This window comes from Amblyomma maculatum, unplaced genomic scaffold (genome assembly GCF_055883805.1).
Source record: "Amblyomma maculatum isolate TAMU_Amacu unplaced genomic scaffold, ASM5588380v1 scaffold_13, whole genome shotgun sequence".
In the NCBI taxonomy this organism is placed as follows: Eukaryota; Metazoa; Arthropoda; class Arachnida; order Ixodida; family Ixodidae; genus Amblyomma; species Amblyomma maculatum.
In genome coordinates, this window is record NW_028146738.1 from 22,901,656 (window position 1) to 22,926,096 (window position 24,441).

General features: G+C 46.4%; 1 protein-coding gene across 3 annotated transcripts in view; it reads left to right on the forward strand.

Moving 5' to 3' along the window:
* Positions 1–24,441, forward strand: part of LOC146172357 (uncharacterized) — a 49,622-nt gene that overhangs the window by 7,892 nt on the left and 17,289 nt on the right. The window contains exons 2-5 of one of the 3 annotated variants that reach the window (XM_084585863.1): positions 7,531–7,697; positions 14,378–14,522; positions 15,976–16,118; positions 21,977–22,073. In XM_084585863.1, coding sequence (XP_084441989.1) covers positions 7,652–7,697; positions 14,378–14,522; positions 15,976–16,118; positions 21,977–22,073 — 431 coding nt within the window. In that variant the 5' untranslated portion in view covers positions 7,531–7,651. Of the gene's footprint in view, positions 1–7,458; positions 7,698–14,377; positions 14,523–15,975; positions 16,119–21,976; positions 22,074–24,441 lie in introns of all 3 variants that reach the window. The other 2 variants (XM_084585864.1, XM_084585865.1) reach the window with 2 other exon arrangements.

Genomic DNA, 24,441 nt, shown 5'->3' on the forward strand with positions numbered 1-24,441 from the left:
CAGATGAATTTCGACAAGAAGCAAGATCGGCGTCTATTCAGCTATTGAAAAGGGCACGTCGTGTTGATCATTCGGCGAAGGTGGCGCAAAAACCTCTGAAATTGGTGACTGTGCCTCTTCAGCTACGTCAACTTCATTGTGGCGTTGATAAAGGGCCAGGGCACGAAAAGTGTGCCTTTCTTGCGGAGGCTTCTTGCAACATGTCAGATACGCGACAGTGGCTTACGGGGATCCAATGACGAGCAGAACTGTCTCCAACGTTGTCATCCTAACCTCTCCAGGTGGCGCAAAACTCGTTTAGCTCGGCGAGAAAGTGAGCGATCTTGCGCGGGTTTCGTTCTTCTATAGGTACTTCTTTTCAGCCCGCCGATGAATCGCGCGAAGCCGCTCGAATTTCATGTCGATGCTGGGCATTGACGCCGGCACCCAAACATAGCGAGTGTTCTCACTGAGAGAGGAAGTAATGAGGCCCTCTATTTGAGATGGTGACTAAAGGTCCACGCTGGAAGTATCCACCGATGCTCTAAAGGCGGGCCAGTCAGTGTGTTGCACACGAGGCGAAGTGGCAGGTGCGAACCACTTGATGCACACGTACGTTGGTATGTAATAGCTCCCATGTGTTTCCACATCACAACACCAAGAAACAGATGGATGGAGGCTTCTGGAAATGAACGCCACACCCAAGCAACTGATGTAGGTTGTTCCGCGTAGAAACGTCGGTGAGCCGTCGTTTATATTGCCGATATGTTGCGTATGCACAGTCTGCCAGGTTTCTTCCGCGATTGCTCATTATGACACTACCCCATCGAGGGTGGTGAGTATTGAAGTCCCCACAATAATACGAGGAGCTGCTCAACATTGGATTGCTGAAAATAGATATGACTTTAAATAGAGTAGATAATAGATATGAAAATAGATATGACAAAGCCATCTCTCGGTGGAATATACTCGTTCTTTTGGGGTTAACGTCAAACAAATGTAGTGATTCGTATTGTGGAGCTGTAGAGCATGGCGGACGTGCGCAATATCTTGGCGTACACACACCAGCACTTTGCTTATTTCGTCTGCTTCTCGAAACCATAGCAGAACATAGCCAGAAAGGCGGAAAGCAGCCGGCATATTGGGTTCACAGATCCCAATCACAGGAAAGCAGTACTTCTGTACCCGCTGTCGGAAGTTACTCAGACAACCACGCAGGCCTCCGGCATTCCATTGCATCACTACACTGCGGTGCAAGTGCATCGTCACAAAGATGGCGTTAGGTTGTTGCGCCATTGTGAATTTTTTGCAATGCCGCCAAGAGCGGCTCAAAAGCGTCCAAAAACTGAACAGAAAACTTTGCTGTTTGCGTGTTGATGCTAGAGAGCAGCACCCGCAGTGAGTGAAGCTGTTTCAGCATTTCTTTCACCTGCTGGCTGTCTAGGTTGTCGGTATTTTCAGCACGTGTGACAACCAAACTGGGATGAGGCCTGGTGATGGCCTTTGATAGTAGAGCAGGCTACTTAACATCAGAGGCAGCAGGTAATAGAACAGCTTCTGTCTGGTCCTTTGCCTGTGACAGTGCCTGTGACATTATTCAGAGTATTCTTAGCGGGATTAGGCTCAATCTGTTGTGGCACCTGAGCTGACGTCAACTGTAAGGTTGACTTATCCAGGCTAGGCTTGCCTTCTGATTCCTTGTGTCGGCGTCGGGGACTGTGCTGGCGGCGACAAATAGACGCAGCCGCTTCTTGATGAGTCGAATTATCTCGCACCATCTTCTTTAGTATAAGTATTTCGTTCCAAATTTTAGGACAGTCCTTAGCCGTCGCTTCATGAGCACCCGAGCAGTTAGCACACTTGACAGTCTCCGTCTGGTATGGGTCATGAGGGTGCATACCGCCGCATCGGCGGCAGGATACCTCGTTTCGACAAACGGCGCTCACATATCCGATCTTGTTGCATTTGTGACACTGAACAGGTCTTGGAATATACATCCGAACTGAATGTCTCACATAGCCCACTTTAACGTGGGATGGGAGGGATTCAGTTTCAACGACTAATTTAATGCACTTCGAGCGGCCGAAACGATGAACAGCCACAATGCGCGCCGTAGATTTGATCCGCGTGCAGATATCGCTTTCACTTATCTCGGGGTCAACATTCGTGATTACACCTACAGTAGTCTTTTTTCCCATGTGCAAGAAAGGAACGGACCCGCATGTTGCCAAGCGCACCAATTCCTTTCAGCTTGTCCACTGTAGCCTGGGATTTGACATCCACGGTGAGTTATTCATCCAACGATTAATTCTGACCTCGTCAACTTCACCGGGAACCAGCTGATCGAAAAGCTGGGTCAGGTGCTGTGTTTATAACATTCAGATTTGCCGTCGCCGTTGTTGGTACGAAGGCCCCGGAAAAAGATCCCTTGCTTGTCAGCATTCTTCATTGATGACTCACTCGTTGTTGATATTCGGCGCAGCTTCCTTTTCAGGCAACGTGACTGTACAGGCGTGTAGCTGCTGTCAGACTCCATCTCAGTCACTGTGGAGTCATCCGCCGAGTCTGGAAGCTCCACGCCAGCGACGTTGAGGTGACCCATCGAATATGCCGCCGCCTGTTCGACGGTGACGGATGGGCGCAGGGATCGTGCCCCCACCATCCCGAAAGATGACGAGATCAAAATAGCTCACAGCGATAAAAAATCCAGAAAAGTGGAAGAGCGCTAGCTTCAGACGTTCGGAAACCTCCACTTACTCTTCTTTTTCTTCACCTACAACGCTAGCCATGACACTGAGCTTATGATTGGCCTTCCTATATTAGCGTTTCCATTGAATACACTCCTCGCGAACACACTGATGAGCATTGAAGCATATCAAATAACTCGTTTTTTTTTATCTTCTTCGCACAACGCTTTTGCGATGCCCCTTTTATTATACGTATAATAGCGTGAAAGGTCAGAGCAGTTGAAATGCCTACTGTCGTGAGGCTTAATTTCTGTTGATTGTTTTAGGGACGTAAGTGCTCCTCCGAAACCACTTTAGTTTCACACGAGCACTATCAAGCTTAGAAATAACTCCATGTTGACTTTGCCTGCCCTTGGACAATGAAGCTGTCTTGACCAACTCAACCTCAGGTGAAAACAATTCGTAGTCTGAAATGACATCACAATTTTATTATCTCAAATTAAAACGTGCTCATTCTTAATTTAGTAGAGTGGATAGTAGGACATTGCGTTGCATGAGCTCCACCGCTCTATGGCTCACTTTGATAAAACCACGTTGCATGCACGCGTCTGCAGTGATATGATATCGACGTATCAAACGCAGCAAACAGAAAGCTAACATGCACATCGAACATGCTCATGTGATCTCATTGCTTACCAAGGAAAAAAATATTCAGGGGGCACTTTGGCTCACTGAAGGGCTTCAAGGCGGAAGCCTTCCCCGCAGCGCTGCTTAGGCATTGACTGCGAGATCGTTTGTGATTTATCTCTTTGCTGTCAACCAATTTCAAATGCCGCTGATGCCTGCTGCACTGCGTCTCTTTTTATATTATGCTCTGTGATGCGGCGTTCGAGGAAGCGGCAAATGAAAGGCGCCCCACGGACGCCTGGATCGAACGCCCTGCGGGGTCAGCTTCGTATATGCGGGAATCTCCTGGTGACGTCATCACCAGTCATGGCTGGATGTGACGTCAGTATCACTTCCGGTCATGACGTACCCGCCGATGACGTCACCATGTGACGGCTATGGACGTCTCGAAACGTCTAACCATTACTATTGGTTAGTGATAGTTACGATGCCCTCCAAATGTATGGGTTGCTATGGGCATCTGCTTAACTATTTTATTATTAGTCGTAAATTATCATGAAATTATCTTGAAAATGGCTTTAATGAGGTTCTGATATTATCCGATTGCTATTAAGTATCAATTCAATAGTGATTGCATATGCCCATGTAAGGCATGTACCCGAAACGCGGACACATTTGCTAACGACAGTATGAGGCATTAAAGGCTTTCGCCTTAAAAGTGTGCGCAATGGCAGGTACCGTGAGGATGAGAAACCTCTTTATTTTCGAGAAAGGGTTTAGAGGAGAGAGCGGTATGGCTTGTGGCATTGCGGCTCGAGGCATCCGTGGTAGGCAACTGTGTGCCCAGATGTGTACATGCGATAGGAAATATTAAAAGAGCACTGCCATAATTGGCGCTGCTTGCATCGCTGCAAGCATGGGCGGCGAAGGTCAAAAGTGTAGCCTGTGCGTTTTTTGTTTGTTTTTTCAACACTTGTCGTGACAATTCACCCAGTTCCACTAATCGGTGAATTTTGGCGCAGCGGGCGACGGCTTAAGCACCGTGGCTCCAGCAGAACCAATGCGCTTCTGCAGTGAGCAGAGCAGAGTTAGTCCTCGGTATAGCACGCCTTCACATTTCGATAACCGCATTAACGCTGACGCTAGTTTAAAAAAAAAAAAAAAAACATGAAAGAAAGGGAGGAGCGACCATTAGCCACATTGTTGGAGCATCCCCCTGCAAACCAACCTCGCATGAAAATCAGGCTATCTTTGGAGGGAAATCAAAATGGTGCCGTGGCAGCTAAATAAATGCTAGCGTACTAATCCTGTTTTTCAGGTACAAGGTCGATAGTCGTGAATGAGAACTAAAACGGGCAGCTCGATGTTTTTCAAAAATATTCATTTCATCAAACATACGTGCACAAGCAAAACCACCCTCATTCAAAATACTGCTATTTAAAAAAGTGTAAGCCAACCCCGGAACCGTTTGGCTCAGCTGGATGCACCCAGACTCGTGTCAACTCGAACTTGCACTCACTCGCCCACACTTTGCCCACTTGAGCTCGGACTCAGGCTCGCATGACCCGGACTTAGTTATGCTCCGACGACTCCTAGCTCAAACTCAAATCTGCCTCCTTGAGCCCTAGTTAGCGGACTCAGTGAGTCGTGAGGTGACCGACTTGCGTGCTACACAAAACTACAGCATGGGACTGAAATCGAAACCATTGAACCACTGTGGCAGGTTCACTGGACTTTTGCCGAAAGGGTGCATTGTGTCTGCTTTGCGCATTTACTGCCCGCGATTTGTGAGCATATGATAAAAACGCCAACTCGTAAATTCTCCATAGTTCGAACCTGGAAGGAATCGAAACTTTGCTGAAATCGGGCGGATTGGGATATTAAGGGAGCGTTTTTCACGCACGTATTGTTGACGGGACCAAAGCGTCAGTTTCTATTAGCCGGGAGTTTAAAATAAATTTATTTATTCAATGAGTTCGAGCTCAAAATGAGTTAGAAAGCGCGAGGATCTTCAGTGTTTCCGGTAAATATTTCAGCAGCAATTTAAGTATTTATTGTATTCATCTAAGAAGACCAGTAGAAACTCGAATAAATAAATTTCCATACATAGTGTGCTAGTGCAAGTAATCAGACGTGCTACAGCTGCCCACGGCTCATTGGGCATTGAACGGCGCTTTCACTGTCATGTTCGAGTATCTGGAGTGAGTCAGAACTACATTATATCCTCACCTCCTTATTTACTACTTGTAAAATAAGCAGCACGTTATAATTCATTGCGATTATTCTACCTTGCCTGCGGCAGCTGCAGCAGTGACTAGATTGAAAAATTGCAATGTGGTCCCTAAGCCGACTTTGGCTTCGTTCACTGGCAGTGATGAAGGGATCGTTAGCTCTGATGGACCACCAGACACTTTTCCGCTTCTCTGGAGCGTCGTTCATATATGTAATCTGTTTGAGACTGTGCCATACCCTGACTCCATGCTTCCTTAGTTCACCCTTCACATTTTACTCAGCTATCTTTTCTCTGCCACCTTTAAATCACCCTATACCTTTCCCCTACACAGGGTAGCAAACCGGTATACCTATTTCTGGATAACCTGGTAGACTTGTTATTTTTCCACTCTCTTGCGCTCTGACCTTTACTCGTTTAAAAAGACGGGGCTGAAGGGCCAAAAACTAGCTCTTATCCGTGTTTCTGTCTTAAGCCTGGGCAAGGACCATGTCCTTGAAACGATATTTGGGGTTACTATAGCTTCCAGTTAACCCTGCTCTGCAATAATTGCGGTTGACTGCACAATGCCTCTAGTATCATCTCCGCGCTTAACTATCTGTCATTCCTTGCCACTCTTCCTTCCCTTGGACTCCGCTCCACAACAATTAGGATCTATCAGCAACCCGGAGTTTCCCATATACGGGCATAAAAATCAATGCTCAAGGAAACTTGTTCAATCGGTAACATGCTTATCTACACACGTTGCTGCTGCGCGTGCAAGTCCTAGCGGTATACGAGAGCAACTTGCAAGAGTACCTCGCCACTTTTGAAGTTCCTCTCCTTGAATTATTGTGGCTGCATCAGATACTCACTCAACGGCCCCGTGAGACATTGCTTGTCATCTCAATGGGCGCCGACCGACGTGCCGGATAAGCTTATCGCCAGAGAAATGCGAGTGCGACAGCTCCTCCCTTACTGACTCCCTTTTCGATTTTGCTCTAGGAATGGACTGAGGCTTGCTCAGAGGGCTTCGTAGAGTGATAGGAGTGGTCGTATCGGCCGTCAGATAATTATATAAATCGTTTATGCCTGTGTGGGTCAAGGCTAGAGCCCTTTACGGAATCGCGGGCAGGCTCCATCCCCTTGCGTTTCACATAGTAGGCGTCGTGTTTTGAGATTGAATAAATAAGTTGGTCATGTCATTACCAGCTGCCGTTGATAACGTCAACATTATTAGGTATCCAAATTGGTATTCAAAGGGTTTTTTTTTAATAGGAAATGAGAAAGCACGTATCCTGTAAAACACTTAAGAAAAATAAAAGACAACCTCCGTACTTCGGCCATCTCCTGTGGCGATGCAGCGAATGGGACAGCTGTGTTCTATTCTCAAGCCAACCCGAGCCATAATGAGAGTGGGATATTCCCAAAAGCGTTCACTGGTGCTTAGCCACAGCCTGTCAGCATTGTCTTTGGGCCCGAGGTGAACGTTTTCGGACAAGTTTCTGTACAAAGCCACCAAAGACGCCAATGGCCTGAAAAACTTCCAACATACAACCACGCTATAGAAAATAAAGGTGTCGAAGAGGTTCCAGGGATGGTGTGCCGGCTCCTAATATGCCTACCAACAGCCCGCAATTAAACGCGCGAGAGCGCGTGTCACCGGGCACTTCTCCATCCTGCTAACTGGACACCCTATGTACAGCGAGCCATAGGTTCGCACATTTGTGCGTAGGATTTTAGGAGCCATTTTCAAATGTCACTTTGAAGGGGCACCCGAAAAAGAGCAACAATAACAGGAACCTAATTTAGCTAGAGTCCAGTTCTATCGACAATGCGCCTACACTCCTCAGCAGCCGTGTTATTTGGCTATCAAGGGCAGAACTATTCAAAAATAGCAACGCACCACCAATATTCATGGATACTCGGCGGCCGTCTACCCGTACGCAATTGCAGGGGTACCTTTGCGGAAAACCGAAGAGGTGCGGCTGCAATGGATTGTCTCTTATCGTCGCTGTCCCTGCGCAGCTCGAGAATGCTGTTATCGGAGATCTAGCACCGCCCACCTCCGGGAACACACGGACATCCCGACTGCGCTGTTCAGTCTCCGGCCTGGCAGCGCGCGACAAGGCCGACCGGCACATCCACCATGATTCCGGCGGTCATCTTCGCTTCGGTACTCCTGGCGCAAGCAGGTGGGGATGTCATTTCTAAACCGGTCGTGCTCCACCCTACCTGGAGCCATGTCTGTAGTACCACGCATGTAGCAGAGGCGTTATTTCTGTCTCTGGCTCCTAAATAATTGAAGCTAGCAGACGGACACCTGAACGTTCGTTGCCGCAGGTTGCTAAGACCACCTAATACAAGGTGTGACAATTCTTTACACTATTGCAAACAAAATGAGGAAAAGGGACTGAATGCGAATTGCGGGGCTTCTTGAAGGCAGCAGTTAGCATTGCATTAATCAGCCCTTCATGTAGCCAATCTTACTGACGAGACAGAGTGATGAGGTTATGTTCGATAGAAAAAAAAAAAAAAGAAGTGTGGCCTATGGTTGAGGTCGGGTGTTGCAGCGAACGTTTCCAAAACTTCGTCAAAACAGGAAGTTTTAAAGAGAAAATAAATTTCAGCAAAATGTTCTCAGCCGCGGCGGACGTAAGTTACTCTAAATATCTTGTGTTTAATCACAAATTAATTAGAAGTCATCAAATAACTTTTTTGCTAATACAGGGGTACAGCTGGTGCCAATTGGGAGTTGGAAATTGGAGATAAGACAATGCCGTATAGGTTATTGAAAGACACATCTCGCTTTTCAAAGCTCTGTCACGCGAGAAAACCCGGCGTTTTTTTCCCGCATAAAACCGAGACCCCCGAAACTGAGCGCATATGGTGCGCATTAAGCTCTTTGTAAACGCACGTCCCCATGCTTGTGACATATTGAATTGTCTATGGCGCCTAATTCAAATAGCTAGCTCAACTGGACCGTGCCATGTACTTTGTTTTCCTCCGTCACTTTTAAAAATTACGACTACGCATTTTGCCGTGATTCCTCTTTTCCTTCCAACAAGCGGCGAAGGAAAAGAAAATGCAATCGGCGTCACTCGTGTGCATGGCGCTCGATCAGGGCATACCGGGCTACAATAGCCGAAGCCAAACTCCAGCTCCCGACTTATAGGCAAGGTTGTCGTGTCTGCCTTGTTTGTGGGTCTCTGTCACTTTCCGCACAAGTATTGACTCTGCAACCTAAAGTTGAGGCGAGATCTGGCTCTGTGACGCCGACTTTGTGTCCACGTCTTTTTGACACAATGCTGACGACTGACAAGGCTGACGGCTTTGCGATACAAGGGTGACACCAACTGTACAGGAATTTCCATAGTAACACCGCCCGCTGTTCGAATAGGGCGCCACACTCAGTGCCACATCATCAGCGGATGTCGCGTTTCCACTAGGCTAACCGCGCATCTAATGCACTCACTTCCGCCTTTGTGCGAAAAAAAAAAAAAAAGCGCCCGATTTTCTTATGCTGAAGGGTCTAGAAAATGACTTGTTCATTTCAAAAACAGATACGGCACTGCCTTATTCATGGGTTCGAACTCCCCATTAGCTTTAACCACCCAACTTCGTTAAGGATAAAGCTAAAGGTAATTTACGCCCGCCGCGGCTGAAACATTACTCATGGAATTTTTTTTTCTCTATTTCTAGGAGTTCTCAAAAGTGTTCGCTGAAATACAGTGCATACAAACTACGCTCGCGAGGAACATGAACTCGTTTATGACTATTTATTATCGGGTGGACCAACAGCTGAAGGCGTGGCTGGTGATGTACAGTTCGACATCTGCGGCGTCCCGTTCTCAGCGTAATCGTCACCCCAGATGCCTCCTGAAGCGTCTCTGCTTATCAGTGCCTTGTTCAACATAAGATAGGCAAGATAGGAAGGTTATTGGTCTCGTATGCTCCGCCGCTTTTAGGGCACCGTGAAAGGTTGCGCTCTTTCGCAGGAACTTTTGCAAGAGTCAGAAATGACAGAGTTTCCCAGACCAACTCTTTCTTCCTTTTCGCCGTGCATTCGAAATGCGTCATTCCTGTTCTATCTATGGAAGACACAAAACCGACGATAGGATTTGCGCCATGTGTCCTGCCTACGTCTCAGGGACGCGTTCATCGCCAGATGGCAACAGATCACGATACCCAAGCATGCAATATTGTGACACACATCACAAGCGATAAGCGAATTCAAAATGGCACTCTGTGCAAATACTATGCGCCTCTTACAGAGCCCAAGGTATCGGCGAAGATGAAAGGAGTGAAAAGGCGGCGCAATGTACCACTACATAAACCGCGAACGGATCGTGGAACACGTAGCTAAGAGGCCGATTTTTCATCCGACGGGAATGAACGAGCCCACGATAGATCGCGGGCACTGTGGGAAGGTGATAGGCTGGTCCGCACAGCTAAGCCTTCGTTCCCCTTGACCCGTCGTTGGGCATCTTCGAGCAAACAAAATGCTTGAATTTCTTACTTTGCTGTCGCACAGCTATGTCGCCGGTAAAATAACGCGGTGAAAAGGATACTGACCCGGTGGAACGCTTTCATTGGCCAACCCTTCGGATATATCATAAACCTGTATATCTATAGCGCACGTGTAACACCATCAGTTTTCGCTTATGGTATTTGTAGAGAATGGGCGACAAATGTACCTACGCCGCAATTTCTACAAAACCATACTCGTGCTGCTATAGCCATGATTACAATCTGCAAACGAGAGAGAAAGAGACTGTAATGAAAAGCAGTGTTTATCCGCTGGCATGCACACTTCGCTGGCATGCTATTCAGCTTACGAAGAGCAATTGGCGAGAGAAATATGGAAACAAAATTTGTCTTAAAATGTGACTGCCCATCTCTTTTACATGCATGTGCACCACTTCCAGACAAGTTAATACATGGTCTCATTTGCGTAGAGCATGGCCTGTGTTACCGCATTCAACTTTCATAAATCAAATTGACTGCGAAAAATGCAGTACAAAATCAGCAGTGTTCGTTCCCAATAAGCTTATTTTACAATTTAAAGACAAAACAGACGCCTGTACTGGACAACTAAATGAGACGTAGGCCAGAGATCTGCATCTTTCTGATAACTTTGACTGTGGTTCCAGGGAATGCCTTTCGGATGTTCCACAGGCCAAGTCGAGGCGACAGAGCAGAAGCAGATTAACGTGTTTTACGTTAGCCTGTGTAAACAAAGACCATTCAAGGATTTTATGTTCTAACCTTATTCTACAATGGTTGCATAGTCGAGAATGTGCCCTGTGTGGCCGTGTGATTCGAGAGAGAGCGGCACTTGCGGGCCCTGCAGTAGGTGTTATGCATCCCACTTTGTGGTTGGTGTGCCTCGAAGCAGAGGTAAAAGTGTGGCAATTTCTTCACTTGTCATATTCTTGGGAAGTGCATGCAGTGGGCACGCTGAAGGCTGCAGGGTGGAAGTTGCCCCTTTTTAAAATTATTTTCTTAATCTATCTCCCGCAGGCACAGTATTTTCTCGCAAACATTTGAAAGTATCGCAAAACCGTCCCTCTCTGCTGCTGAGATTCCCAATTCTAGTACCGTGGTTGCCGTGGTCCCGAGGGAACAAGAAATAAGACGAGAGGTGCAATTAAAAATGAGGGTGGTTTTATAACGGAAAACGTAGCAAATGGCGAGAAAGCGCTGAAATGAGCCAAAGCCAGAATGAGGTTTGGAGAGGGAGCAAAGCAGCTGCGACATATAAGCAGAGTATCTGCACCACATGTAGTCAGGTGCATCAGCCACTGAGACCTATCACCTGACCGGGAGCTACGGCGCGTTTGTGAGCGCTGTCGCGTTCTTGTCGCGCATGCTTTTGCGATGATAGTATCGAACGCTGCCCCTTTGCTTCATCCACTTCGCGTTTGCGAGCTGGTGCGTCTAGCATACGCGCTGCTTCCCAAGCTGGGCTTCTGAGCGGCGCTGTTCCGCTTCTCTAGGGTTTGGTATAGTCCGCCCATCGTACCGATCTGACAGCAGGCGGGCACTGCGTTTTTGTGCTCGGTCCGCAGCCCGTTTCCGTCATCTGACCTCCCGTTTCTGTGCGGCGACCTTATAGTACAGACATCTGCAACCGCACTGACAACAAATCATTATTTACACTTGCCTAACTCACAAGATACAGAGAGAGAAAGCACTTTATTTGCACCCGTCAGATAGTATGATTGATCGGGTGAGACGCAGCTCCCCCTTTCACCGTCTATCCCCCCTCCTCCCTAGACGTCGGCCGGAATCAGTTGGCTTCCAGCGGCGGTCTGGGCTTGACGGATGAATAAATATTATAAATTGTCAACTATTTGTCACAGATATAGCAGCGCCTCTGCTATCGAGACACCCTACAATCGTCTAGCGCTCGGCTTTCGACTACAGCTTCAATGAGAGCATGAAAACGCTGCACAGAATATGCCACTATTTTAGGGCATTCGGGACAAAAACGCACTATAAGCAAATCAGCACAATTTCTTATGCGTTGCGACAGAGGAGATAGTTAATTCGACTAATCGGTTATACCTGCGGACGTCAAATTTCCCGTGACTCGGTTTCGTCGCCCTCGCCGGGTTGCTGCTAGCTCATGCTTCTAGTTTGAAGGGAGTAGGCTTAGCGACAAAACGGGGACAAGATAGGGACATATAGGTCGAGCGCAAACTTACACCTGAATGAATGAGCAATAAAAGTTCGAAGTTAGCCTCGTCCTCTGTCCCTGTCGTGTCCCTGTTTTGACGCTCTAAGCCTTCCTTCGAAATCATATGCCTTATCAACTACTGAAAATTTCCTCTTCGTTATGTTCGTTTAACGCAGTATTGCATTTGCCACTGATAACAAGAGGCTTGCGCTCGCTGTACTAAGGAATAAATTCCTAAAAGTGTCTTAACTGCTTTACACCGCATTGGTGTTATGGAAGTACTAGATGGCACAGCGTTTGATTTGCGATTTAAACTGAAATTTATTTTAGAGCTGGAACTTGGAACGACGACAAGTAACTATTGTCCTTGTGTTCCCTGTTGTGTGGTGGTTGTTGGTTTTCACTGTCATGCTAGTGTGATTCAAACGCTACCCAGAAAATGAAGAAATATTTCGTCACATCTTGAAGAGACTCTAAGAGTGAACTGTGTGGTAGCAGCGAGGAAGAATATGAGATGTGTTTCCGACCTGTTTAAATGTACAACTTACCATGTTTGTCTTACGTAACATGATCGATCGTCTGCAGTCCAGTCTTACAAGCTTAGCTTCCTGGAAACATCTTTTAATTGCGACGCAACTGCGGATTATTGTAGGATATTGTTATGCACATATTGATGGGAATGGTCGAAGCTTTCTATACATAGCAAGGACTTGCTACTAACGTTTGCCCAGCACTCATGGGTAATTAATACTGCCATAGAAAACCAACCACATCCGTTTTTGACAATAAACACCAAAAGCTTACAAGCCTTCCGAAGGAGGATCTGCGCATATATTGGTTGTTATGGTGCAATTTCACGATATTTGCGAAAATTACGTTCAAAAATTATTTCCCACAATTTTTCCAAAATTCCGGAGTATGCCGTACTGTTCAATCCACTGCACTTGCACGCGCACGACGCTTGGGCTTTGGCTGAAGGAGGCAATACTTCATAATTTTTTTTTCTTTTTAAAGCGAAACCTTTACTGACCTCGTCAAACCAAGGTCATCGGAGCCGGCATTTGGCGCGCGAGAAGCCGGCAGCGCTCGCTTCTTCTTCTGCTGCTGCTTCGCTTCCTCTTCTACTTCGCAGACCTGCTGCTGCTTCTTCCCACACCTCGAAAAATTTATTCGTACCGGTATTTATCGCTCCACAAATATACAACATTGCCTGACACTATGCTACACAGCATTTCAATCCCTTGCCCACCCGTTCCCTGCACCGGAGCTCCCCTTTCAAGATGCCCTCGACACCTTCGTGTCGTCTAGACCTGGCTGTGGTGTCCTTGAGGTTCGCAGACGGCCATGGAGGAGTCGCGGACTGTAACTAGTGCTTCGGCTGCGTTTCCTTCACGTTCGCGGACAGCCACGGAGGAGTTAAACCACTGGAAACCATGTCTGACTATGTTTAATCGAGCTTCCGTTCTCTAAACATAGGTTGTCAGTCTAGGCTTAGTAACAAACGCAACACAACCAAGCGTAACAAAGCTTTTGCTTGCATAAAATGCCTTCTAAGTGGAAACAATTTTTTAACGGCCTGCAACATTTCGCTCTCTGATTTGCTTGACGAGATTTAACATTTATCATGTCACAGCTTTATTCTATTTTTCGTGCATGTAAGCATGTGAGTAAACTAACAGAAGCGACTGCTGATTTAGTCTCGGAAAAAGCATGTTTCATTGCTATGCATTTCAGTTAAAATGTTTTGTACCGTAGTCAGAGTTTGTGAAGTCTGATGCTTGTGAAAAGAACTCCCCTTTAAAGCTACGCAGGGAGGTAAAAATGAAAATCGCGAGAAATATATTCACTTCTGTGCATAACGCTACTATAATAAACCCCTCTCATAATTCGTTAAGTCGACTTTCTCACTTTGCATGCTGCCCCATATATGGCGCCACTGGCCGCCGAAAAGCAGGAATAGCTAAAATTACTTATTACCGTTATTACTGCGCCACAGACACAGGGAGTGCACTATGTGAATATATGCTGATGCATAAATGACAAGAATGATTGCCATAACATAATATTTGAAAACATTGCTGACCGCCATTAGCGCAGAATGCAGCATAGAGGTGAAGCCGATTGGAAGTTTATAAAAGAGGTCTACCCGGGAACTGAATATTTTGCCGCGTTTTATTTTTGCTCAATTCGCAGGACTCTCTGTACAGGAAGAGCAGGACTGCAGCAAGGTAGAGGAATGCTACGACAAGCTAAGAAAGCATATGCAAAGTGAAATAGAGGCGCTGCCGGGGCCGGACTCCACACAGGAGCACCTTGCTGCGTACAAGCGTTTCTGCGAGTACGTCTCTGTCCTATAACTGTGCATGATTTCAGTACATACGAGGACGAAGCGTTGTTACTCCTGCGGCGTGCTTTCTTGAATGACAAAATTCCACGCATTGTCTACACGTGCAGTGTCAGATGTATCTTGAGGAAAACCAGCACGCCGCATCGAATTGAACCAGCGAACATAGCGGCCGCGAATAGACACCTGCAACAGGACCACGCCATGACGCCGAAAAGTTCTGAAGCGCTTGATGTACACCCTTTGTCAAAAGTTTAGAGCCTAAGGGGTCTACTTCTGGGCCATACTATGTGGCTCGTAATGCATTCCCAGCTTTCCAAACTTATTGAAAAGAATATGTTTTGTCCTACCCTCTCCAATGGCTAGGACTTCTCCGATTGTTATAGAAGTAATAGTGAATGGCTTAAAAGCAAACCCTCTGGGCTCTAAACTTTTGACAAAGGCTGTACCTACACGTGCGAGGTCATGCCGCTAGTGGTGCTTCGCGCATCCTGCACTTTGGGTCACTTCCGTGGCAAAAGTGACGAACCAAGGAATGACAATAGCTGCATTAGTCAGTCATACTATGTCTAAGGTTGCTGACCAACTGCTTGAGATCCTCGACGAGCGCTACGTCGTCACTTAGGTGCTTCTCAAGGGAGCACATCATTAAGCTCATCGGGATGTTATTTTTGCTTACAAATTTGTACGGAATCAATTACTACTTTCTGTCCGAGAAGATGCCACTTACCGGGATGCATCAGAAGCGTGGCCCACGAAGACTCTCATCGTAAGTTGCTTTCATTGGCCTGCAGACTGGACAAATGCTTTATTCATCGAGCCTAACGCGTTTACGCGAGTCACTCACCGTGGAGCGTATTTGCAGATAGAGATGTTAAAATGATTAGCATTTAGCTGCAATCGCCCAGGCAGCTGTGAAATGTCACGCTCTCATAAGAAATTCACTTTGCAGAGAAACACCCCATGCCCTTCGCCTTTTCCTTTCATTATGAAGGTATTAGTAACGTATATTGCTTCAGTTTGCAGCTTTACAGCTTAACCTTGTAGTTTCAGGCATGGGGAGGCCATGTGTGTTCGTTTAATGGATAATATTCCCATAGCCGGAACCCCAACCAATCGCAGACCGACATATATACGGACGAAAACTTTCTGAAAGCCGGTCCTCTAAGCAAAAGGACCCAAAATTTTGGCTTGGTTTGGTCTGGTTTGGGAGACAGGGTTTAGCGTTAAAGCGGCATGGTTATCAGGGACGCCATACTGGTGTGCAGTGGAAATTTGGTTGTTTTACGTGCAGTGACATCGCCCAGTACATGGGCGCTTTTCGATGCAACAGCGATTGTTCTAATTTCTTAGACACTCGTCTTTAATTCCTGCGGTTAGGTGGGAAACATTGTTAGGGACGTCTGGAGGCAAACAAATAATATTAATGCCCCCATTCTTTTCCTAGGATCTTGTTTCAACCAGACTCGCCTTGCTCAAGGAATGATGCATTCAAAGAATGTTCCAAGCGGCCCGGTATCGAAGCCCGGGAGAAGGTCTACGAGCAATTCCGTGGCTTCATATGTGCTGACAACGAGACTTCCTGGAAGCGTAAGTGTATATGGTATCACGCGGCTAGCAACCCTTATTACTAGCGAAAATGACGAATTTCTCTCTCTCTCTCTCTTGGGGCATCGAGTAGCGAAATACGTGCGACGAACATGCCCACGCTCGCTTCAGGGCAGCGGGATCTATATTGCCAGTGGGGCTAAAGTATGGCAGGACGTTCATGCGGCACCTCGGTAGATTCGAGCTCATTAGTCCGAAGTCAAAGAGTATAGAGTAGAATTTCATATGGCCAAGAAGCATATGGGAAGAAGAAGGGAATGAGCATCGCACCCACTGACCCAATTGAAAAAATGCATTGCGCTAAAAAAGATGACGACTAAACACTTAAAGAACTGGACAAGCGCAGACTCACAACTAAGTTAATTTGAACAAACAGACGAGATATAAATAAAGAGAAACAAACAGATGCACGTGCGCGGAACCGCCAGTTAGTAAAAAAAAACATTACGTTTCAAGTTTCATCAAGGTATAAAAATTCACTCTGCAAGGGAGACACACTTTTATTTTTATACCTTGATAAAACTTGGAGCGTAATTGTTTCTTCCGCCACCCACGTGAGGCAGTTGACATAAAGCAGTCGACATGCCTTTGTTAGATATTTGTCAGGATGTGACGCAATGTTTATGAACAGAGAAGCGGCGTGCACCCTTGTGTTCTGTTCACTACTATGGGGGCATCAATTGAATGACAAGCAATTTCTATGTGCAGTGTGTCGTGCTTTGTTTTTTTAGACTGGTAATTGCTGCGTTATGCCAGTCAGGTCTGTAACAGTGCAGGTGCCGGTGCTCGACAATCGTGTTTGCCTTATTTTTGTTCTTTAGAACGCTAACACGCCTGGGAAAGGGAGTCAGGGATGCGACGGAAACAAGTTTGCATCTTTTTTTTTTTTCAGCAATAACCCATAAACCGGACCTTCCCTTCCAATCCATCGTGTTTGAAAGAAGAACAGGGCAGTGTGTTGTTTCACGCTTCCTTCAGGAGCACTTGTTTAACCTTGCATTGGATGACCTGTTTCCCGTACCTGATTCTACTGCCTTCGTACAATTTTTGCAGGATAACAATTGGGGTGGCTACTCAGCTCTTAGCATTAAAGCAGAAGAGCGCTTATACGCTCTTCCTCAACCTCAGCTTATGATAGCCGTTAAAAAGTGCATTACAGAATTTAATGATAAATATAAGTTTGTTTCACAGTGTGGTGTTAGTGTAGGAGCTTTTCTTGAACTTTTAACCATGTACCTATCGTCTACACATGTGCCATGGCGGGGGGATACGTTCATTCAGAAAACGGGGATTTGCATTGGCTCTAAGGTGGCACCGGTACTCAGTAACCTCTTTTTGGCCGCAGTAGATAGGGCTATCAATAGTAAACTGCCTAACATGGTCACTAATGTTTTTCGGTACGTCGATGATTACCTGGTGTTTGTAGGAGGGGTCACCATCGAGAACGTTACTAATGATGTTCTTAATGTCTTAAGGATTGTGGGTCCGGTCTCCAGTTCACGAGTGAGCTACCTAAAAACAATACATTGCAGTTCTTGGATATTAAGTAAGTTGATGTTTGAAAGCTCACATACTTGTTAGTGCTATCAGCCGAGGTCACAAAAAGCTCCGTTTCTGTTTACATCGTAATTTGACTGAAGATAAAGCGCACGGGAAGACACACACAAGACAAGAAGACACAGGACACACGCTAACTCACATCTGGTTTATTTGCAGCAATAAGAGCAAATATATGCTGAAAAGGGGTCATGCGCAGTACATAACAATCACATAAAGAGAAAGAAAAAAAAAATATAAGGAAATATTACAAAACATGATCAAGGAAAATCACAAAACCCGATCAAGAAAACTGATCTCTGCCTTCCAGAGCCGCACCGACGTATCGCTGACACACCTATCTCCCCTTTTCCCGATATGGAATGCCTCCGAAAGCTCACGCGCTGTCTTATCACGGCCTCTGCCCAGAGTCTTAATGTCAGCCAGTCGCGGCTCGCACGCAGTGCAGTTCGCGCAATGCGCTGCCAAATTTGTCCCTCCACTCCTTAAAGCCCGCGAATGATCCCCTGCTCGATCATTAATACAGCGCCCGGTCTGGCCAATGTAGGCCTTCCCACAGGTCAGCGGGATCTCATATACGACCCCCATGCAGCAGTCGACAAACCGCTTAGCATGTTTTTTCTCACAACCGCTCGGTTTTCCAACACGCGAAATGCGTGAGCAAAGCTCCGCCATCTTCTTCGGAGCGGAGAACACCACCGGCACGCCATGTCTGTTCGCCACTTTCTTCACGTGGTGCGCAACCTTATGCATATACGGTACCACAACAGGTTTAGCCGTATTTCTCACCGGAGCAGTTTTCTTCCCAAACATGGCTCGCTTGGTTTTCAGGAGCAGGGCTTCCGTCACCGACATAATGACCGCGCAGGGGTAACCAGCAGACAGCAACCGCTGTATTTGCCTATTAAAAGGAGGCTTCGTGGTGTTGACTGAAGAGGAATACCACAAGAGAGCGCAAGATGCGATCGCCAAGAATTTCGAGGAAGTAAAGTCCAGCGCCACTAGAGTGAAGGGTAAAGCGGCTGCCTTGTGCAAAGACTTGGTTCTCGACAGGTTAGCAAATGATATTGTTAGTACTAGGTGCAATGCCCTCTCAGTGTTTTTTACGGCTAAAACACATAAGCTGAATGTGCCTTTTAGGTCTGTTGTTAGTGAAAATGGTACTTGGCAGCATGTATTAAGCAAATACCTTCAGAAGCATTTAAATTCACTGCAGTTTCAAGACCCCTTTTTAACGAAGAATTCGAATGAAGTGGTGAGCTTTCTCGAGGATAATACGTACGTCCATTGGCTATGTTTTCTCTGTAGACGTAGAAGATTTATATTATTCGGTGCTTCATGCTGCCCTGATCGTTGCTGTGAGAGATGCTATTGAAGAAAGTGGGGTTGTGCAATTTCAGAACTCTAGTGGTCTAACAGTGGATAATTTTGTACGTGTGCTTGAGTTTTATATTGGTGTTACGTTTATCTCTTTTGAGAACAGATTTTATCGCCAGAAACAAGGGATATGTATTGGTTCTTGTGTTGCCCCGGTTCTTTGTAATGTGTTTTTAGCTTTTGTTGACCGCGCCCTTGAGCAGAGCTTTAATGGGAAAGGTGTGCTAAAGGTATTTCGGTACGTGGATGATTTTCTGATTGTTCTTAACAAGCTACCGAACTCGACGTACACTGACGCGGTGGGTGGGATTTTGGACAACTTTCGGCAGAATGGGGAAGGTCTGGTTTTCACTCATGAACTTCCTTCACAGGGTTCATTGCAGTTTTTAGATATTAACATTACTTTAGGGAATGGTCATGTTTGTTGGTTGTATGCTCCGCGGGCACAGAAACAACTTTTGCCCTACTCTTCGGCACATTTTAAAACTGTTAAAAGAGCTATCGCTAGCCAATGCTTAGGGTCTGCCCTCACGAAGTCGTGCCCGCATGCTGTGCAGTCGAGTTTTAATAGGCAAATACAGCGGTTGCTGTCTGCTGGTTACCCCTGCGCGGTCATTATGTCGGTGACGGAAGCCCTGCTCCTGAAAACCAAGCGAGCCATGTTTGGGAAGAAAACTGCTCCGGTGAGAAATACGGCTAAACCTGTTGTGGTACCGTATATGCATAAGGTTGCGCACCACGTGAAGAAAGTGGCGAACAGACATGGCGTGCCGGTGGTGTTCTCCGCTCCGAAGAAGATGGCGGAGCTTTGCTCACGCATTTCGCGTGTTGGAAAACCGAGCGGTTGTGAGAAAAAAACATGCTAAGCGGTTTGTCGACTGCTACATGGGGGTCGTATATGAGATCCCGCTGACCTGTGGGAAGGCCTACATTGGCCAGACCGGGCGCTGTATTAATGATCGAGCAGGGGATGATTTGCGGGCTTTAAGGAGTGGAGGGACAAATTTGGCAGCGCATTGCGCGAACTGCACTGCGTGCGAGCCGCGACTGGCTGACATTAAGATTCTGGGCAGAGGCCGTGATAAGACAGCGCGTGAGCTTTTGGAGGCATTCCATACCGGGAAAAGGGGAGATAGGTGTGTCAGCGATACGTCGGTGCGGCTCTGGAAGGCAGAGATCAGGTTTCTTGATCGGGTTTTGTGATTTTCCTTGATCATGTTTTGTAATATTTCCTTATATTTTTTTTTCTCTCTCTTTATGTGATTGTTATGTACTGTGCATGACCCCTTTTCAGCATATATTTGCTCTTATTGCTGCAAATAAACCAGATGTGAGTTAGCGCGTGTCCTGTGTCTTCTTGTCTTGTGTGTGTCTTCCCGTGCGCTTTATCTTCAGTCAAATTACAATGCACCATCTAGCCCAACATCAAGTTTTGTTAAACTGGTTACATTGGGGCACTCTAAAATTGTAAAAACTGATACAGTAATGGCGTACCTTCGAGCGGCACTAGTGAAGTCTTGGCTCTGTAAACTGGTTTGAGCTGGGTATTTCATGTCGGTGTTAACTACAGTTCCTCAAAAGTTAATAAAACGTGTAAAATGCTACTGGGATATCATTTTATTTTTAGGGTCAGCTTCACATTCCATCGATGTGAATGCAATTTCTGTCGTCACAGGGATTTTCTTACACTGCGATCAAAAGACAGACGTGTGGTGGCATATTTTTCTATCACCAGCTTATTTGGATGCTTCCCTGGCGGTACTTAGGAGACAGGGAGATCGTAGCTTGCAAAGACCGTAGAATAGGGCTTCCTCACTCCTTTTACGCAAGGGATGCTGAAACGATGAAACAATGAACAAGCTCTGTTACTCAATATATAGTGAAGGACGTGACCCTTCCGTGAAAACTGGTGATGTATGCTGACACAAAAATCCAGTGTGGAGTCCTTTGCCCTTGCCTTCTTTGTCAAAGCGGATATTTGCCCGTGCTATTATCTTTTAGATCAATCTGACGTATGTCGGCAGGGTGCAAAAGTTTTCAGGATGCCCGATTCTCTAATCGCGTATTGCCTGCGCGTGTTGCCAACGATCACCTGATTTCTTAGCAGACATTAGAGGAGTGTAACTTGCACCTCCAGAAGTGCATGTTACGAGCCACCGACAAGCTATCCTCCCTGGCTGTAGCTCGCACGTCCGGGTATGGGTAGTACAATTCTGATAAGCATTCATCTAAGCAGGTTCTGTCTTTGTAGTAGACTTTTTCGGTCAGGTCAGCATGCATGGCAGTTTGCGACAAGTGTGCGGTGTTCGCGACAAGCTATAGAAAATTTTTTTCTGGGTTTCGTTCTGCGCGCGAACCTGTTGATTTTGTCGCGTGCGACGCGCACCGTTTTTAAAATTCCCTCATTTTCGTCATAGCGCTTAAGAAAGGGGTGTCTACATAAACGCAATCAACGCCTAGTCTGCAAACTACCAACGTGCTACCACCCCCTCCTTTCCATTTCACCTTCTCAGTCTCGCGATTGCAAAGCATAGCGCTAGTCACTGCCACAATCGAGCTTCGTGTTTTCGCCGCGAAACGAGCCAAACCGGGAACATTAGACGGCATTCACTCCTGCGTCCGTCCCGTCTCGTGTTCTTTCTTTAGGGAGTACTGTTCCGCTTTGCAAGGCCTAAAAATCTACAAGCCGACAACACATCTCAACGCCGACACCACAATCCTGCTCTGGCACGCGTTGTATAGGGCGTGCTGAGCGCTGCCGTACAAAACAAGAGGGTGAACGAAAAATGGAAAGCTCGGGCGGAGTAACAAAACACGAAAAAAAAAAAAAAAACACTGGTTAGAATGCGACGATAAAATGCCGTGTGCTGGCGCAGTCAACGCATCCAATAGGGGATCATTTGCAGGCTTCATGGGCATCAAGTTTGCGAAAACGCTCGACCCCTGCAAGGGCGCTCTGGAGACTACACGAGACGTACTCAAAGGCCAGTTGGAGAAATGCGGGTACGTACACATTTATGGCTTATTTTCATGCTCCTCCTCAGAGCCAAATTATCCGCAAGGAGGACAAGGCAAAACTTGCGGCTCTTTACAAAAGGTCCAATGTGCTGTCACGAAATACTGCTTTGCGTCTTTCAGCTTTCCCTTTTTGTACATAGCGTCACCCACCTCCGGACGAAGATTAAAAATAAATAAAATTGGTTTCCCTCCGATCTGAAATAAAATGAGTGCTATTAAGATTTATCCGAAGTGCACCAGCTAGTGTTTTTTTTTTTCGTTCCGCCTATTTAGAAAATAAGTCGGCGCTAACCAATTAACAATTCAAATATAGCCTTAAACGTTCAGATGTGAGTATATACACAGTAAAGTTATCAAGCGCCACGAAAAGGATCCCGTCCAGGTGTTTCCGATGAGGTAGCCTCAACGTAGCACTTTTTATCCGGCAAAACCAGAAGCGCGAGAAGTTTAAAAAAACAACACACACAAGCGCGCTATCCGTTCGCGCCGTCTGCGTTATTCACGACAGAGCTTCACTTTAATGCTGGTTGCTTGGTTTTTTTTTTTCTTGTTTAATCTCCAGCGTCCTTAGCTGGAACACCTTGTATATTTCTGTCAGAATAAGAAACGTTCAAATTTGCGCTGTGTCGCCTACCTGTTGCGCACTTACTATATTCTTGGACAACTACTGCTGCAGTACACTAACATCGAGGATTCCAAGTTCCGTAAAGTTTGAATGAGTAAAGTCGGGAACTTGTCCACTAAATTGATTTCAGTTCTATTCAACACGTTCAATTCGACCACGCAGCACAAGCTCTAACTCTCACCCCATGTTCAGCACGGTAACTCTGTAACGTGAAGGGTGACCGCATTATATCAGTGTACTTACAAAATGTATTACCCGCTTCATGTGCGCGTATTCAAACTGAGAGAGTGAAACAGCCAGTCTTTTGTTTTTGTTTTTAAGAAACCTGTGTAGCCTGCCGAAACATAGCTTCCCGACGAGTCACTTTCAGTTTGCGCCGTACGTCGCCCCAGATTATGTGCCACATTAAAACAAATGTAGGATTCCCTTTTCTTAAAAAATGGGGCACTTCTAACGAAGGTACCTCGACCTATAGGGTTCCTCGTTTGAACGAAAAATGGGACTATAAAACTCAAAAATGTCCGTTACCTATGGATGAATGAGCAACTTGTTTTTCAGTAATATAACGCTGTCAAAAGAAATGGAATTCATGTTGTGCGATGGAGGCTAATTTCGAAAATAAAATCGTTCTGTTGGAGTGAATATCAGAGAAGACGGTGCTCCTTGTGTGAAATTTACTTGCATTCAGTGCAGTGCACACAGATCGTGCTCCTCTGCTTTGTCCTTGGCAAAGCAGAGGACCACTAGAGGCAAAGGAAGTCTACTGCTATTGAACGCACACAGTATTTTGCGTGCAGAGCTCGAGAAAAATTCTAAATGTTGTCCGCTCCATGTGCATAGTCTAAAATGACGGAATGTACATTCCGCGATTTTGAGTGAGTGCCGAAATGACAACGTTTTTCTCTTTGCTTTCTTTAGCCAGACCAGGTTCTTTTATTCGTTCTTTCATTGTTACATTAACATATGAAGTTCTATGACAACCAGAAGGTGTACCACTGTTATATCGTCGAACTTCTTATCTTCTCAGGCATCTTTGCTCCTATTATTATTATTTTTTTTCCGAGAGCAGACGTCTCCGACTTGAGGACCTCCTTTCCCCCAAGTGAAACGTGCCTTAGTGCACTGCATTTTTGCGCTTGCAGCCAGGCTACGTGCTGATATGATCGGAGGACCGGAGCCTATAGGGCTTCACCGCAAGGCGTTGAGGAAGGCAGACGACGGGAGAAATTGTTAGGAGAAGAGTAAACTGAAGATTTATTTTACATTTTTACAAAATGCAAACGTGCAAGCACGTGAAAGAGAGCGAGGTAGCTCTTAATGAACTGAGAGCACAGGCGAGTCTCATGAAGCAGCCCTCGTAGGCTGCTTAAATCACTTTTCAGTCCATCTGGGGAACCCGCAGCTTCCCAAACGTCCAGTGGGCGCTGAGCCGCTCCTTTTGACTCCGCCCATGACTTCTCTGGCTCCGCCCAACTGTTCTGCCAGCACCTCACGCACAAACGTACACACATACATACACCTTCTCGCACTTGAACAGGGAATACTGTAGACCGCTTTAGAACAGCCAGGCCGTCTCCGTTTCTCTCTTATGATGCGGCGATGTCCCATCTGGTTTCAGGCATCTTCAATGGTGCCGGTCAGGCGATGGTGCACTCCTCCTCAGCAGCCCAATGCCTGGTCTTAATGGCCATCGGGCAGCACGCGCAGCAGCTCTTTTGAATTCACCGC